Source organism: Indicator indicator, chromosome 2, assembly GCF_027791375.1.
Source record: "Indicator indicator isolate 239-I01 chromosome 2, UM_Iind_1.1, whole genome shotgun sequence".
Classification (NCBI taxonomy): Eukaryota; Metazoa; Chordata; class Aves; order Piciformes; family Indicatoridae; genus Indicator; species Indicator indicator.
Window position 1 is genome coordinate 65,556,777 of NC_072011.1, and position 18,093 is coordinate 65,574,869.

General features: G+C 42.1%; 1 protein-coding gene across 1 annotated transcript in view; it reads right to left on the reverse strand.

Moving 5' to 3' along the window:
• The window catches only part of ADGRB3 (adhesion G protein-coupled receptor B3), a 496,325-nt gene that overhangs the window by 296,393 nt on the left and 181,839 nt on the right, over positions 1-18,093 (reverse strand). The window contains exons 2-3 of the mRNA XM_054392660.1: positions 11,711-11,821; positions 4,039-4,200 (exon numbers count right to left, since the gene is read on the reverse strand). Coding sequence (XP_054248635.1) covers positions 4,039-4,200; positions 11,711-11,821 — 273 coding nt within the window. The remainder of the gene's footprint in view (positions 1-4,038; positions 4,201-11,710; positions 11,822-18,093) is intronic.

Below are 18,093 nucleotides of genomic sequence, written 5' to 3' on the forward strand. Positions count from 1 at the left end.
TTCAAGTAATTGAATTCAGCCTTGCCTGGGGGGGTTCTATGCTGAACTATTAGAAAATGTGATGAGAAGGAAAGCATTAGGTGCTGAGAGCAGTTCTTACAGGGAGGGCTTCTCTAGATTCACTCTTGAAGGTTGCTTTCCATTACAGAGGTTCCTAAATGCTCCTCCTGTTGATGCATCAGCTCTGATGTTTGATATTCTTCAAGACACAGCAACAAGAAGAGAGGTTGATTCCACAGATTGCTGCTCACTGAGATAAAGTCCAGGGGCTTCTCCCTGCATGACAGCTCAGCTGACTTCAAAAATGGGAGTGAGCTTCCCCAGACAGCTGAAGGTGGCTCAGCACCCTCTTGGGATCAAATGTTAGCAAGACCTGAGGAATTTCTGCCTCTGAAGGGAGGCATTTAAAGTTGTGGGTTTTTTTTCTTGCATGTCAAGCAGAGGGAAATTAATGTGGTCACAGGGAATATGCCTTCCTCTTCTGCTGCCCATCCCAGAGGAATCAGATCCACAAGCTGAGTCTAAAGGCATGAGATGTGCTTTTTGAGCCTGAACCTGCCTCTCACTTATCCTTAGTGTATAGCTACTGCTGAGCTCCAACTGTGTCCAGATGCCTGAGACAAAAGGAGGAAGAAAACTCTGATGCCAGATACAGATTGCCTTTACCTTGTGTCAAAGTGATACCTTTAGTCTGATCTTTCTTCCTTTGATGGGAAGATGCTGCCCTTTCTTGCCAGAACAGTGTAAAGTCAAGTCCATGAAGACCTTACTGTAAAGTCAAGTCCAGGAAGACATTACCCTGGCCCACTGCCTAGAAGACAATCTTCTGAACAGTGAGAGACCTGCAATGTCACAGAGTGGTAGGGGTTGGAAGGGATCTCCAGAGATCATCCAGTCCAACCCCCCTGCCAGGGCAGGATCACCCAGGGCAGGGCACACAGGAACACATCCAGGTTGGGCTTGGGAGTCTCCAGAGAAGGAGACTCAACAACCTCTCTGGGCAGCCTGCTCCAGGGCTCTGTCACACTTACAATGAAGAAGTTTCTCCTCAGAACCTCTTGGGTTGCAGCTTACACCCATTGTTCCTAGTCCTATTACTTAACCCATGGGTTAACCCACCTGGTTAATCAGTTTTTGCTTCTTCATGTAGTGATGGTTTGGATTTCTTCCCTAATCTGTATTTTGCAAATGCTTTCTGAAAACCAGACAATATTCTCTGATTATATTCTATCCTTTACACTATATAATAATAATATCTGTCTATCTCTATCTCTATCTCTATCTCTACCTCTATCTCTATCTCTATCTCTATCTCTATCTCTATCTCTACCTCTATCTCTATCTCTATCTCTATCTCTATCTCTATCTCTATCTCTATCTCTATCTCTATCTCTACCTCTATCTCTACCTCTACCTCTATCTCTATCTCTATCTCTATCTCTACCTCTACCTCTATCTCTATCTCTATCTCTACCTCTACCTCTATCTCTGTCTCTACCTCTACCTCTATCTCTATCTCTATCTCTATCTCTATCTCTATCTCTATCTCTATCTCTATCTCTATCTCTATCTCTATCTCTATCTCTATCTCTATCTCTACCTCTATCTCTATCTCTATCTCTACCTCTATCTATATCATCTATACTGTGGTGGTTTGAAACTGTCTTTTTAATTTTTCCTTGCAAAGTTCAGAACAGAGAAAGTGAAAGAATGTAAATAAGTCACTATTGGGTGTAAGAGATCAAAATAACGATTGTTCTAAACACTTCCATTGGATAGATAGAAATGTTTAAGAACTATTACCCAAAACAAAGTAGGCACTCTGCACATTCTGTGTTCGGCAGTGGGGGCAGTTGCTGGGCTGTCTGGCTGCTGTTTCTTCTTCTCTTCTGGCTGAAGATAACACGTACTGACCTTGGCAGCTAAGTAAACAACTTTCTGCTTAACTAACTCTGCTTCTCTGTCCAGGGGGGTCTGGGGGGGAAGCTCCTGGGAGAGAGAGGCCCCTTTGGGAGGGTCCCCTTGGGGGGAAGCAAAGGGAGATTGGTTGTGTTTTTCTGTTGATTGTATATATTTGTAAATGTTGTGAATTTTGTATATTTGTACATATTCATTGCATTTCATCTGCTTGTAAATACAGCTTTTCATTTGCTTCCAGACTGAGCTAGCCTGGTTATTGTCGGTGGGGGGGAATTTCAGCTCACACCGACACACTTTTTATTTTTGGCGCCCAACGTGGGGCTCGATTGTTTGTTTGATTTATTTCTGCTCAGATTAGGAAGCAAAATGAAGCTGTTTTGGATTTTGAGTAATTTTATTTCCTCTGTTATCAGTGTGATTGTCTACAGATGGGCTGTTTCCTGCATGATAGACAAGATTGTGAGATATGTGGCATATAAGTCATTTCTTTGGGTTAAGAACAAGTTACTGAATGTTGGTGAATTCTGTTATGGTCTTATTGGGCTAAGAAGCTATGGTAACTCAACTATGGATCTGCTAGCAGACACATATGAGTTTGTTACTCCTCTTACAACTACAGAGGGTCTTTGTAACCAGTGGTACCCTAGATATCTTGTACTAGCCTTAATCTTAAATTTGTTGCTTCTTGGAATAATCATATGGCTACTGATAGCACTGTGTCAAGAAAGACATAAGGCTACTTGCTCTTCCAACTCTGCTGTGAATGTGAAAACCAAGCCAGTAAATTTGGTTGCCACTATCACCAGAAAGCGCAAAGGAGCTGCAGGAGGAGATGCAGATGCTGCAGGAGATGGTGCAGATGGAGATGAGGGTCCTTCTACTCAGGGTCCCTCTGTTAAGAAAGATCCTTCTGATGAGGAAGAGAGGGTTAGCCTTAAAACTCTGGTAGACCTCTTGAGACCCCACATGGATGATGGAAATGTAGGTCAGGATGTAGACCCTGGTAGATTAGCAACTGCTGGTAGTGCCTCTGAACTCAAAGAAATTCAACGGAGGATTAAAATAGGATTATGGGGACAGCGACCTCAGGATGATGATGATGATGATGATGATGAGGATGACATACAGTCAGCTAATGCACCCAGACAGGAAATTAGACATGTGAGGAAGGATTACATCAGAGGAGATAATGAGCCAGTCCTGTCTTGGCTAGCCAGGTGTTTTGATATGGGAGCCCCAGCATTGGTGGTAGGCGACAAGTCGGCCTCTCAGTTGGGGATGCTCTCAAAGGATACAGGCATAGACAGGCATCTAGGCAAGTGCATTGGTAAAGTTTCTCTGTGGGCACGCCTCCTACTGGCCTCCTATACCTATATCTATCTTTATCTATCTTTATCTATATTTACCTATATATAGATATATAAAATAATAATTCAGTATCTGCAGGGGACCTACAGGAAGGCTGGGGAGGGCCTGTTTAGAAGGGCCTGTGGGGATAGGATGAGGGCAAATGGTTTGAAACTGGAGCAGGGCAGGTTTAGGTTGGACATCAGGAGGAAGTTCCGCACAATAAGAGTGACGAAATACTGAATCAGGGTGGGTGAGGCCCTATCCCTGGAGACATCCAAGCTCAGACTTGGGCAGCCTGCTCTAGCTGGATGTGTCCCTGCTGACTGCAGGGGGGTTGGACAAAGTGAGCTTTGAGGGTCCCTTTCAACTCAATGCAACCCTGAAATACCCTCTGGAAAACCACAGAATATCGACTTTAAAACAACACATGAAGCTGCAAGAAATACAAACCACCTACAAAGGTACTTTTGCTCCACATCTCTTGCTTGCTCTGGAAGTAAACCTCCCCCCACTGCTCTGCTCTAACTGAAACACCCTTCCGAAGTTCAGGTCCGAAACAAACCATCATTAAACCAGAATCACATTTAGAATAGCAACAACACTTTCAAATGCTTATCATTATACAGTTCCAGAAAACACCAATAATAATAATAATAATAATAATAATAATAATAATAATAATAATAATAATAATAATAATAATAATAATAATAATAATAATAATAATAAAATATATCCACAATGTTATTTATTGGCTGCTAACACTACCTGGACAGAGGGCAGTGTTATTGCAAACCCTTGATTCTCTTAAAGGGCCGCTGCAGTGTGTCCCGTAAGGTGATACACAAGTTCTGGTTCGCACCTGCGACCCTTGACCACAAGTAACTGAACAGGTACTCCACTGGGCCCACTCTTCCACACCAGATTCACCTGTATTCAAGATAACAAAGAGAGAGGAACAGAGACATGAGTGTTCAGGAGGCAATCCTTCTGGCCCAAGCTGGTCCTGGGCTGCTCTTCTCAATCGCAAGGAGTGCGCCGGAGTAAAGATCGGAACGGTTGATGAAGGGAAACAAAGCAGCTGTGAGAATGTGCAATGGAGAGGGGAAAAAGATCACCCAAACAAACCCCAAACCATGACATCTACAGGGCTGCACTCACACAATGCCTGGCAGAGGGAAACACTTTGATGGCTGAGCATATTTACAGCTGCAGGAGAAGAATCATAGAATTGTCAGGGTTGGAAGGGACCTCAAGGATCATCCAATTCCAACCCCCCTGCCATGGGCAGGGACACCTCACACTACAGCAGGCTGCTCACAGCCACATCCAGCCTGGCTGAAAAAACCTCCAGGGATGAGGCTTCCACCACCTGCCTGGGCAACCTGTTCCAGTCTCTCACCACCCTCATGGGGAAGAATCTCTTCCTAACATCCAATCTGAATCTACCCATTTCTAGTTTTGCTCCATTTCCCCCAGTCCTATCACTCCCTGACACCCTAAAAAGTCCCTCCCCAGCTTTCTTGTAGCCCCCTTCAGATACTGGAAGGCCACAAGAAGGCCTTCAACACTTCAGAAGCAACACTGCCCTCAGGACGCTCCAAGAACAGAGACAACTCTTCTGGTATAGGGCAGCAAAGGATTTACCTTTGGTATTTATGCTGCACTGCAGAATGAAGGCTAGGGAACAGTTTTAAGGAACTCTAACCAGTAAGGGTGGCCCCAAGTCAAGCCTCTAAGATCTTTTCTCTTCTCTAACTCCCATTTTCTTCAGTGGAGATCTGCAGTCTACATTTGAGAGAAGCTCCCTGGCAAAGGGATGCCCTTTGCTTACCACATTTTAACCTAACAGGTGGTGGGATGGGAACTTGGATCAGACTGCACAGATCTGCTCCTTGCCTTTGACCTACAGGTGTGCTAAAGACCTCACAGCTGCATGCAGTCCATCCCATCACATTCCCAATTGGCAGCTGTGATTTACTGACACCCTCCCTTTGAACAGCTTCTTTCTGCTGTCCTTGGGAGACAGCACATTATATTATTTCTGTTTGATTTGGGTTTTTTTGAAAGCAAGCAGTGCATAAAAGTCTTCTTGCATGCATGTTCTGGAAACAATGCTTACATTTAGTCTCCATGAACAGCCAGACACACAATTCTGGGATTCCTTTCCCCAAAAGCATTCCTGTTTTAGAAAGCTGGACCCCTTGAGGAAAAGCAAAGGCAACAAATAATGTGAAATGTACCTCACTGAGCAATCTGAGTAAATAAATGTGGATTTCTGGTTGCCTGCCATTAAAAAGCAGCAGAAAATGTCCTCAACTGCACTTTTGATTTTGAAAACTAAGTCTTTTTAAAATAAAATAAAATAATAAAATAAAAAATAAAATAATATAAAATAAAAAATAAAATAAAATAAAGTAAAATAAAGTACAACAAAATAAAATAAAACAATAAAATAAAAATAAAATAGGGTAAAATAAAGTAAAATAAGATAAGATAAAATAAAATAAAATAAAATAAAATAAAATAAAATAAAATAAAATAAAATAAAATAAAATAGGAATTTCTGCTTTAAAATCAGTGGCATGATACAACCAGGTTGGATGAGGCCTTGCTTCATTAAACAGAGAGGGAACATGAATCCTTTCAGCAACAGACAGGGACATGGTCTGATACTGGAACAGGTTGCCCAGGGAGGCTGTGGATGTGAACACCCTGGAGGTGTTCAAGGGCAGGCTGGATGAGGACTTGAGCAACCTGGGCTGGTGGAAGGTGTCCCCTGCCCATAGCAGAGAGGTTGGAGCTGGATGATCTTTAAGTTCCCTTCCAACCCAAACCATTCTATCAATCTGTGAGCCTTCAGTCTTGAACAGCTGGCTTGAAATGTCAATAATCTCAATGTAGCTCTTTCTAATCTCCCAAATACTGACCACAATCTGCCAAGCAGGAAGCTCCTGCTGCAATTCTCCAAGACAGTTTTAAATTACAGACTACTTCTTGGAGCTGTGCTTTTGCAGCAAGCATCTGTCCAAGCTCTGGTTGTTTGGGTTGTGGTTTGTTGGGTTTGTTTTTGGTTTTGGTGTTTTTTTTGGTTTCCAGAGGCCAAGCATGAAAACCTTTGCCAGATGCTTGTCTCTGCTAGTCCTCCAAGAAGCAATTCCAAGGCTATTCAGTGCTGTAAAGTAAAAATAAAAGTGCTTCTTATTCAGTAATGAGACAGAACCCTTTCTAATTAGCACACAAATCCTTTTTGCTTCTAAAATTGAACACAATTCTAATAATTCCACCAGACAAGGACAAAATGAGGAGGTTTTTTGCACAGACAACAATTCACCCAAGTGATTTTTTGTTGGAATTTTTCTTTATCGCTTAGGTGAAGGGGAAAAAGAAAAAAAAGAGAGAAATTGAACACCTGCTTATTGTCTGAATTATTTTTTTCTGACATGAATTTAGCAATCTTGATTAGGTTTTCACATGGCTTGGGTTCAGGTTAGATGATGTAATATGGTGAAGAGAGCTAACATATAGGGAGACCTCAACAGATATGGAATAGTCATAGACTCATAGAATGGTTTAGGCTGAAAGGGTCCTTAAAGATCACCCAACTCCAACCCCATTGCTATGGGCAGGGACACCTTCCACTAGCCCAGGTGTTGCTCAAGGCCTCACAAAACCTGGCCTTGAACACTTCCAGGGAGGGGACATCCATAGAGTCTCTGGGCAACCTGTTTCAGTGTCTCACCACCCTCTTCCTCATCTCCAGTCTAAATCTGCCCTCCTCAAGCTTCAATGCGTTCCCTCTTGTCCTATCACTTCAAGCCCTTGTAAAAAGTCTCTCCCCAGCTCTCCTGGAGCCCCTTCAGGTACTGGAAGGCTGCTCTAAAGTCTCTCTGGAGCCTTCTCTTCTCCAGAGTCAAATCTCTCTGTCCCCACAGTGGAGGTTCTCCAGCCCTCTGATCATCTTTGTGGCCTCTCCTCTGGACCCCCTCCAGCAGTTCCACATCCCTCTTATGCTGGAGGCAACCAGAACAGGATGCAGTACTCCAGGAGGGGGTTTCATGAGAGCAGAGGGGCAGAAATCCCCTCCCTCATCCTGTCCTGTAAGCCCAATGTACATGGCAGAAGTATTTGTGTGGCTGTGGGGTTTTAGTGGTGCCACGTTTGTCTTTGTTAACATGGTTTAAAATGAAAGGTTAAACAGCAGGGGAAAAAAAAAAGAAGAAAAAAAAAGAAGAAGAAAAAAAAGAAAAAAAGAAAAAAAAGAAGAAAAGAAAAGAAGAAAAAGAAAGAAGAAGAAAAAAGAAGAAAAAAAGAAGAAAAAAAAGAAGAAAAAAAAAGAAAAAAAGAAAAAAAAAGAAGAAAAGAAAAGAAGAAAAAGAAAGAAGAAGAAAAAAGAAGAAGAAAAAAAGAAGAAAAAAAAAAGAAGAAGAAAAAAAGAAGAAAAAAAAGAAGAAAAAAAAGAAGGAAAAAAAGAAGAAAAAAAAGCAAAAAAGAAGTGAAAGGTGTGTTTCTCAAGATGTCCCTCATTATGTAAAGTAGTCAGGGAGAAACTCAGTGTAAACCATCCATTACCCAGCACAGACAGGCTGACAGTGCAGAGCTAATCAAACACAGAAATGAACTATTACTAATTTATCACTGCAGATGCCTTCAAGTGATAAACTCCTAACTCTTGGAACAGAAAAACAAAAAATGAATTAGCAGGGACATGACGCTAGGAAGCAGATTGGTCTTGAGTGGATATTGGAATGAATGTTAATTGTTAGAAGCTCTGAGCAGAGCCCATTCACAACTGGCACAGTCTAGCACTAGCCTTTGGCATACAGAAAGGAAAAAGGTTTTAAACATTGGCTGGTAGCAGGATCCTCCACATTAACAGAATGTATGGTGCAGGAAAAAAAACCCAAAAAAGAGTGAAATAAGAGCAAATAAACAACTTGATCTCACCTGTTTGCTTCTTTTTATTTGCACAACGGTATCCTGGTAATATGTACTTTTTTTTTTTACAGAGCCTTTTCTAGGTTTTCTTACTGATCTGAAATTATTCCCACAGCCACATCATGCTGCAGTGAACCATTCTGAATTTAAGCAAATAAAGACTTCTTTATTTCTTCCAGAGCAAACCCAGATTGCCTACAGAGTGAGCAAATACATCTTCTGCTGGTTTATTTATCTCTTGGGTTATGGGGTTGGTTGTTTGTTTTTTTCTTCCTTCCCTTGGCTGAAAAATTTTTCAGAGGGCTCCATTTTCTTTTCCTTCTCTAGCTTTTCTCTTCCTTCTCTAGCTTTTCTTGAGAACCACATTTTTATCTCTCTCATCCTAAACCTACCACCCCCAATTAACTCTTGGCAAGCTACCAAAGCCTCTTTCTCCCCTGCTGCTCAACACATAGGAGGAAACAGAACTTACTGTACAGAAGGGCCTCATTGATATGTGCAACACTTACCTGTGTTATACTCTCTAAATCCCATAACACCTAAGGGAAGGATCAGTCCAAAACACAGGGAAAAAAAAAAAGATGACAAATATAGGACAATAAATTATTCACACAGTATTATTATTGTTATTATTTTTTACAGATAAAATATTTCACTGCCTCACATCACTCACAAATGCACAGGAAAATGCGTATTTCAATACCACAGCTTTAAAACCTCTTCTATTCCCAGCAACAAGGAAAAAAAAAAAAAGGTGGATTACATCCAATATTCTAACAGTATTATTCTTTTTTCTTTTTACCAGGACAATTCTCTGTTCCCCTCTCTCTCTGCCTTTTTAAACCACACAAACATTCAGCAGCACTTTCGACATCCGTTTGATCATCACACAAAATAAAGACATGGAAAAAGGCTTAAAAAACCAAAGAGACCTCCTCAGCTCAGCAGCCTTCTGCTTTAAAGGCCATCAGGCTTAGCACATGAGTAAATTCATGAGACAAATAGGTTAGGAGAAACCCCTGAGGAGTCAGTTTAAGGAGGCAGTACATTAATTACACCACGAGGAAACGAACGCGTTCGAGGTGGAGAAAAGATGCAACGATCACTAGAAAGGAAAATCAAAATGAAGAAGAGATGGGAATTAGTGATGTCAAAAAAGGAGCAGAGTGTTACTTGGAAAAAAATAAAATAAAATAAAAAGAATGTGTTAACCTGCAGCATGTAAACCCTGGATCTGCTCCCAGCTGGGTGTGGAGGTTGATCTGCTTTGCTGATGCAGCTCACAGGCCCTTCAGCACCAAGCCTGTAGTGCTTGGAACCTTCATCTCCCAGTCCACACACACAACCTGGCAGAAGGTGATGGGGGGGAAGGGCTGCATTTCTAATGCAGTTCTCACTGCACTGTGCATGCCTGGGAATTATCAAATGCAAGTTTTAGCTGCTAATAGGGAAGGTTTAGGGATTTATATGAGGATATAGATCACTTAACTGATTTTTTTGGGGGCGGGTAATTGTATGAATTCAAGAAGCAGCATAAAAGCAAAGATGTTATTCTAAGTAGTAAGCAATTAAGAGTCTAAGCCTGAGCTAGGTATTTAAGCACTAAGTTCTACTTGCCTAAAGAGAAACTACATGGAGACCAAGAGGGCTTCTTCCATTTGCTTCCAGTGGTATCAACTGGGAGTTAGCCATAAAAGTAGTCATAGAAGATTAATAGGAAGGAAACACATAATTTTTCCCCCCTCCCCCCTTTCTAAATTCTTTACCAAACAGCTCTAGACTGATTGGGCTCTACATGTATTTACATCACCTAAGATTCTGATCTCTGCAGATCTGTTAAGTCAAGCAACCTACTGCTAAAGGAAGTCAACGTGCAACATAACTAGAAGCAACTAGAGCTCTTTGACTGAAGTGAATATAAACTGGAAGCATTATCTATGACTGATGCAGGCATATTGTCTAGGTTAGTAACTATGGAACACAGAGTCAGTTGTTCCAAATCCATACAACAGCTACGGGGCAGAAGATTTTTCCAATCCATATAATATATATGGGGCAGAAGATTTTCCAGTCCATAAATAATGATGGGGCAGAAGATTTTTCCAACCCATACAATAGATATGGGGCAGAAGATTTTCTAATCCATATAGTAGATATGGGGCTGATTTTCCAATCCATACAATAATTCTGGACAGAAGATTTTCCAATCCATACAAAAGATATGGGGCTGATTTTCCAATCCATACAATAATTCTGGACAGAAGATTTTCCAATCCATATAAAAGATATGGGGCTGATTTTCCAATCCATACAATAGATATGGGGCAGAAGAATTTCCAATCCATAAAAAAGATATGGGGCTGATTTTCCAATCCATATAAGATACGGAACAGAAGATTTTCCAATCCATCCAATAGATATGGGCAGAAGATTTTCCAATCCATACAATAGATATGGGGCTGATTTTCCAATCCATACAATAATGATGGGCCAGAAGATTTTCCAATTCATCCAATAGATATGGGGCAGAAGATTTTTCCAATCCATACAATGGTTATGGGGCAGAAGATTTTTAATGAAAAACTTGCTAGGATGGAGTGTGCAGGGGGGAAACTGCTGAAGAGTCAGATTGTATCAACAGACACACAGATCAGCACTGATGTCAAAAAACAGGGATTAATTTGGGTGTATGAGAGCTGAACTCAACTCATCACTGGAATTTTCTCTCTGACCTGAAAGGCAGCTCTGGTAACTGTTGGTAGCCAGGATGTTTTCTCTCTCTCTCTCTTTTTCTTTTTAATTACTTCAGCTCTGGGTTTGGTAACATCACTTAGGTCCCTTTATCTAAAGAAGATGAAGTCACTCCAACGAAAACAGCAAATATGTTCTAGATGAAAACCTGTCAGATAATTTGCACATCCAATTAAAAACTACTTACAGCCAATTTCATTCAGCAATTAGGAACCCTGGAAACTAGAGAACAGAGCCTTGTGCTGGGCCAAAGATAGGAAACGTCAAATAGATGCACATTAAAGTCTCCCTAGCAATTAATTAATTTGATAAACACCTAAAGCTGGGGTTAGAGCTCAGGCTGTTTATAAAGCCTGTTCTTCTCTGAAGGGGGGGGGGGGGGGGGGAATTAAAATATATATTCCTGTGTCACAGGAAGCTGTTCTGTGCCCTGCACACGTGAGGCTGCTTGGGCTACTCATGCTTGCATTCAAGGATCCAACATCCACCTTCACAGTGCATGTTTTGGTGTTGCCTGCCTAGTTCTCAGCTACTTTATTTATGGACTTTAACTGGTGGGATTTAAAAATATATATATACATAAATAATAATAATAATAATAATACAACATGGTTCAAAAAAAATAAACAACAAAAAAAAGTCTCAGCTTAGAAAACTGACAAATAGGCAGCAAAAGGTTATGGAAACATGCAGTGGTTTGGCTAAAAGGTATAACGACAGTAGATAGAAACAAATGTAACTGATGTATTACCAGTTTGTGCCATAAATTTAGCAGCATCAGCTTGTTCCTGAGGGACCCTTTTCTCATGAACAGATCGAGGTCGCTGACTTTTAATTGTATGATCTCCCATCATTCCAAATTCTAAAGACAGAATAAAGGTTGATGAAAGCTTTGTGGGTAAGACATTTCTCAACAGTCACATAAACTCTGTGTCTCATGCAAGATGCTTCCTAGACCTACCTGGAAGCTGCTGGTTAAGAGGCAGGCAGAGTGAGCATGACAAGTTAACATCAACTTTCAATTTGCTACCCTCAGCTTTTTAAGTTTGTTGTGCTTTTGAAAGAGATCACTGCCAATCTCTGGCTGCAGGTTTCCCAACACCTCTTTGTTTGTTAGCAACCAACACCCCAGGTAGTGACACATGCTTGTAGAGCAGCTGGATGACACAGGGAGAGGGGAGGGAGAAAAAAAAACAACACCCCAAACCACCACCAATTATTCAAATGCAGACATTTGATTCCTGGATTTCAGGATCAGTGCAAAAAAAACCAACCCCAAACCAACCCAAAAACCACATCAGAAAAGGATGGGGATGGGGTTAGGCATTGCTGTTCTAGGGCAGAGCCTACTGCTCCTCCAGAGGAGTTCTGGGTCTGCACTCTCTTTCTCCCTTCAGCAGAGAGAAAAAAGTCATCTTTGGGAATGGTGGCAATGCAAAATAATAATTATTTAAGTCACTGCTTCACTTACAGGCTGGATCCAGTAGAAGAAGGGCTTGGGAGCAGTTTCCTCCCTGAAGCCCCTCAGTTATAATGATTGGAGGCTGTATCTTGCCCTCTGTATTTCAGAAGTCCCCATAAGGCAATCCATGGATTTTTACTAGGAAAATCTATCTAAAATAGGAAGATCTACTCAAAAATCAGTGACACTAGGCCAAGAGGGTGTCTAGTAACAGAGAGGTCGCCCTGGGTGGTGGTTGAGAACCCATGGCTGGAGTTACTCAAGGTGATGCTCGACAGGGCAGCCTGATGTAGTTGAGGATGTCCCTGCTGACTGCAGAGGGCCTTGGACTAGATGACCTTTGGAGCTCCTTTCCAACCAAGACCTATGACAGGACAAGGGGGGATGGTTTGAAGCTGAGGCAGAGCAGGGTTAGACTGGATCTGGAAGAAGTTCTTCAGTACAAGGGTGGTGAGATTCTGGAATACCCAGAGAGGTTGTGGATGCTTCCTCCCTGGGGATGGTCAAGGTCAGGTTGGATGAGGCCTTGAGCCTAGCTGAGAGGTGTCCCTGCCCATGGTGAGGAGGTTGGAGTAGATGAGCTCTGAGGTCCCTTCCAGCCTGAGCCATTCTATGATTCTGTGAACCACAACCACATGAAGTTACTGATGAGGCAGGAGGCATCTGAAGGCAAACGTTTAAAAACAACCTTTCTGCTGGAAGCTTACCTTGCAAAGGCAAACTGCAAACTAGTGCCCCAAGTCATAAAGCCAGGAAGACCATAAAACTTCCCTTCCTGCCTCAAAAGAAAAAAAAAAAAAAAGATGGAAGGTGGAAATGCTACCAAGAAATATAATTTGCAAACACATTGCTTTGACAAATCATGAAACACATTGGAATTTCTGTTTAGAGATAGAATAAAAGGCAAAACTTATTTTAAAAGGGTCAAACAGCAGAGAGATCTTTGCTTCCTTTCTAAATTATTGCTATATTTCTCCAAATTGGTGTTTCTTTTGGTAATTATTCATTAATGGTACTATTAAAAATTGAAAAAAAAAAAAGGAGAAATTCCCTTATTCACTTGAGGACAGCAATGAGGTTTGCATTGCTAAGGGAATATTTGCAAAACAAAACAAAACAAAAAATAAGAGAAATTCCCTTATTCACTTGAGGACAGCAATGAGGTTTGCATTGCTAAGGGAATATTTGCAAAACAAAAAAAAAAACAAAAAATAAGAGAAATTCCCTTATTCACTTGAGGACAGCAATGAGGTTTGCATTGCTAAGGGAATATTTGCAAAACAAATTACTAAAACAAAAAAAAATATGAAAAAAAAAAAAAGCCATTTGAACAGTCAACACTTTGAATCCATCCCAGAAAGGATACATTAATAGATAGGGAGATAGATTGGCATATAGGGATATGTATAGATAGGTGTGCTAAAAAGTTCAATGCCTCTGCTTCTACAAAAGACTCTTTCTCTACAGCTCCTCTGACTTCAGATGGCTTTTTTACTCTCTGGGAGATCCCTTCCTGTCATTTAGGTTTCCCAGTCAATATTCTCAAGCAAATTCAGAGCAGGATGACACAATTTTCACAAGTTGGGGTTGCAGGTTAAGAGCATGGTGAAGGACAGGAGACTTTTCCTCAGCAAGGAAAGAAAGCTGGGGAGGAACTTTTTAAAAGGGCTTGTAGTGATAGAAGGAGAGGGAATGGATGGAAGCTTGAGGAGGGGAGATTTAGACTGGAGATGAGGAAGAAATTCTTTCCAGTGAGGGTGGGGAGACACCGGAAGAGGTTGCCCAGGGAGGTTGTGTATGTCCTCTCCTTGGAGGTGTTCAAGGCCAGGCTGGATGAGGCCCTGAGCAACCTGGGCTGGTGGAAGGTGTCCTTGCCCACGGCAGGGGGCTTGGAACTGGATGATCTTTAAGTTCCCTGCCAACCCAACCCATTCTATGAATCTATGAATGAAACTTGCTCTGAGTTTGCTGCCTGCCTGCCAGGCACTTTAGAGGACAAGGCACCATTCCTGCAGAAGACTTAATTCTATTTTTGAATTTACAAAGAGAGTGCAGAAATAGGAGACCTTTGCTAGAAGAAGGATTTCCAGAGGCATACAGGGTGGAGGTGAATTCTCTGGTCCCAAACCTGCAAGGACCCATGCTGGGTACAGGACAGGGTGAGGAGGCAAGAGAAAGCCTGGGAGATGAGTGCTCAGGGTTGTAATTTAAGACCATTCCCAGTGCTGGAGTTATTCATGAGTATCACCAAACATTTAAAAAAACAAATTATTGATGCAGGATCTCTTTTTTATATCCTTTTTTCTTTTTCCCCCCACCTAACAACAAGACATTTTTAATTTACACCTTCAACTCTTGCTGATGGTCTTTGAGATGCACTTTTCAACCCATCTCTGACACAGGAAGCATTTATATAGGAAATATATAAATATAGATTAAAGATAAAGGGTTGATAACAAAGAGGAAAAAAAAATTCTTTGTGAATTCTGTCCAAATAAAAATAATAATAAAAAAAAAGGGAACCAGACTTTTTTTTCAGTGCTCTCATTTTCATCTTCAGCTGAAGAATTTAAGCAAACACCAAGTAAGGACAGCACCAGTGACAGGCAATGCAGAGTGTGCTGGCATGGGGGAGGACTTTAAAGGCTCATTAAAATTCAGGCCTCACCAGGAAAAAAAAAAAAAAAAAGGAAAAAAGGGCCAAATACATTTCTGTAATGGGCTCAGAAGTGTCCAGGTTCTGCCTATAAGGTACAAACAGTACTCTGAGAAGTGTTTAATCTAAGCAGCTCCACAGCCATGCATTTTGATGAAGCACTTCATGACAAAGTCTCTTCAGTGGCTGCCACAGTTTACAAGAAATGTTAAAGAGAATTAAACTCTCCTCCATTTTCAGATCCCAGCTGAAGAATGAATGTAGGAGATGAAGCAGTTAGCCTTTCCCCCCACCCCCACCCCTTCAATACTTTACTTGCTGGGCTGGGAAAGCATTTTAACCCTTTGATCTAAAGGATAACTAAGTGGCACAGCAGGTTTAAGGAGCTGGTGGTGTGGGAAAGGGGATAAGAACCATCCTTCCCTAGATAGTAGCTGGCACAGAGGGTCCTACAAGGTCAAGTCAATGGGATTTAAGACCTCAAGTCTGGGGTTTAATAATGGATGTTTGAGTTGAGATTCTGAGGAAAGGACTTTTTTGGTCATCCTCACTCTTCTTGCCTAATTCTTGCTGTTGAAAAGTAGTTTTGCTAACCCAGAAGATACTTTAGTGGGCATCAGTTTCTGAACAGAATTTTTTGGTGATGGCTTTCCTAGTTTTCTGTTTGGGGAAGCAGGACAGTCATAGAATCATAGAATGGCTTAGGGTAGAAGGGACCTCAGAGATCCAGTCTGGCCTTGAACACCCCCAGGCAGGAGGCAGCCACAACCTCCCTGGGAATCCTGTGCCAGAGTCTCACCACCCTCATACTGGAGAACTTCTTCCTCAGCTCAGTCTAACCCTGCTCTCCCTCAGTTCAAAACCATTCCCCCTTGGCCTGTCTCTAGACACCCTCAGGAAAATCCCTCTGCAGCCTTCCTTCAGCTATTGGAAGGCAGCTCTGAGGTCTCCCTGAAGTCTTCTCTAGTCCTTCTCTGCTTGTACCTCAAATACTGATTTGAATCAGACTGCTTCATTAAATAAAGAACAATTAATCTTTTTAGCAGCAGAGAGGGACCTGGTCTGACACTGGAACAGGTTGCCTGGGGCGGGGGTTGAGGCCCTCAATGGATGTTGAGGATCAGACTTGAGGTGACCCTGGACAGCCTGGGCAGTTGGAGGTATCCCTGCTGCCTGCAGGGGGGTTGGACAAGATGAGCTTTGAGGGTCCCTTCCAACCCAATGCCATCAGTGAAGCTGTGAATCCAGAAATCACCACTAGCATGACTCTAAGGTAGACCTGGAAACATGAAAGGCTTTTAAAGCTCTCTATTGCATTACTAATCCTATAATCTACCTGCAGGAGAAGAAAACTCATCAATACCTCAACATGCAAATACCAAACAGTATTACAAGGAACCTTGACTGGATCATTTTAAGCAGACCATGACTTAACAACACATCATAACATAATCCAAACAGTCCTGGTAGAAGATCTGAGCTTTTAGTGAGCTGATAAAAAAGAATTTTTCTTGCTGCCAGCAGTCCTTTGGCAGGGCAATAGTTTGGTTATTCCTTCTCCCCTCAGCTGGAACACAACAGGTCAACACCCACATGGATCAATATCCAAATCAAAGTATTTTAGCAATGAGTATATCTTGAGATGGATGTGATTTATCATTTCATGTAACTCTGAGGCGTGCTATAGACTTCCAAAGCCTTCTTGGAGTGAAAAATAAAACCACAGGGAAGAAGTTGAGGATGAGTTACAACAACTCTCATCTGTAGTCCCATTGGCTTTACCTTTATGTTATTTTATGTTAAGTTATAGGGATTTTGGTTTTTTTAATTCCTATTGAGCAACCTTTTTAGCTTTATTAAGAGGTTAAAATCTTGCAGCCAGTGTAGGTGTGCAGGTTTTGGTTTTGTTTTTTTTTTTTTGCCATGTGCTGTCTGTAGGAACAAAGAATAAAACAAAATATCTGTTAACAGTTTAAAAATCCAAAGGTAGGAAGAGTGAGCAATACAAGAAGAACAAACCAGGAGCTTTGCAAGGTTCTACCCACCACCGGCTAGGCTTTCCCCCCCCTTTTTAATAAGTGGAGAAGCATTAAAGTTAAGGTACAGATTTTATGCCTGGACTGTTTAATGATATTTGTCAGCCTGCTCCACATCTATCCTAGCCATCAGGTGAAATCATAAACCATGCTGGTTTGCCTCTTATGCCTGGTTTTATGTCACATTTCATGAGGGCTGCACAGTATAAATGTAGTGAACTGGTTAGAGGGGTAGCACCTACTAAGAGCTGTGCTGTTGGTGGCTCAGGACTTGCTGGCATCAATTAAAGAAGCCTTCTTTGGCATACTGGGTGGTGACAACAGTGTGAGTGAGCTGTAGGACTAAAGGAAAGGGATTCTGAGGCCTTTGTGGTTTCCCCCTGAGGGTATATGAAATGCAAAGGGATCTCTGAGAGCTGCTGAGCCTCCTCAGCTTGTACTGAACCGCTGGAAGGTGAAATGGTGACCCTGAAGGCTGATCAGAGCCTTCAAAGCAAGAAGAGGATTCTCCAAAGAGATCATTTCCTTTTCTCATCCACAGCACTGTGGCAGAGTGCTTCATACTGTACGGCAGGGCAGGAGAGGGGATTCTGCCCCTGGACTCTGCTCTGCTCAGACCTCATCTCCAATCCTGCCTCCAGTTCTGCTGTCCCTATCATAAGGACACAGAGCTGCTGGAGTGAGTCCAGAGGAGGCCACAAAGATGATCCAAGGGCTGGAGCAGCTCTGCTCTGAATGCAGCCTGAGGGAGCTGGGGGTGCTCAGCCTGGAAAAGAGAAGGCTCCAGGAGGACCTTAGAGCTGTCTGCCAGGACCTGAAGGGATCCTGCAGGAAGGCTGCAGAAGGATTTTCCTGAGGGTGTCTAGAGACAGGCCAAGGAAGAATGGTTTGAAGCTGAGGCAGGGCAGGGTTAGGAAGCTGCTGGAAGGGCAGAGCTGAGGAAGACGTTCTTCAGTGTGAGGGTGGTGAAACTCTGACAC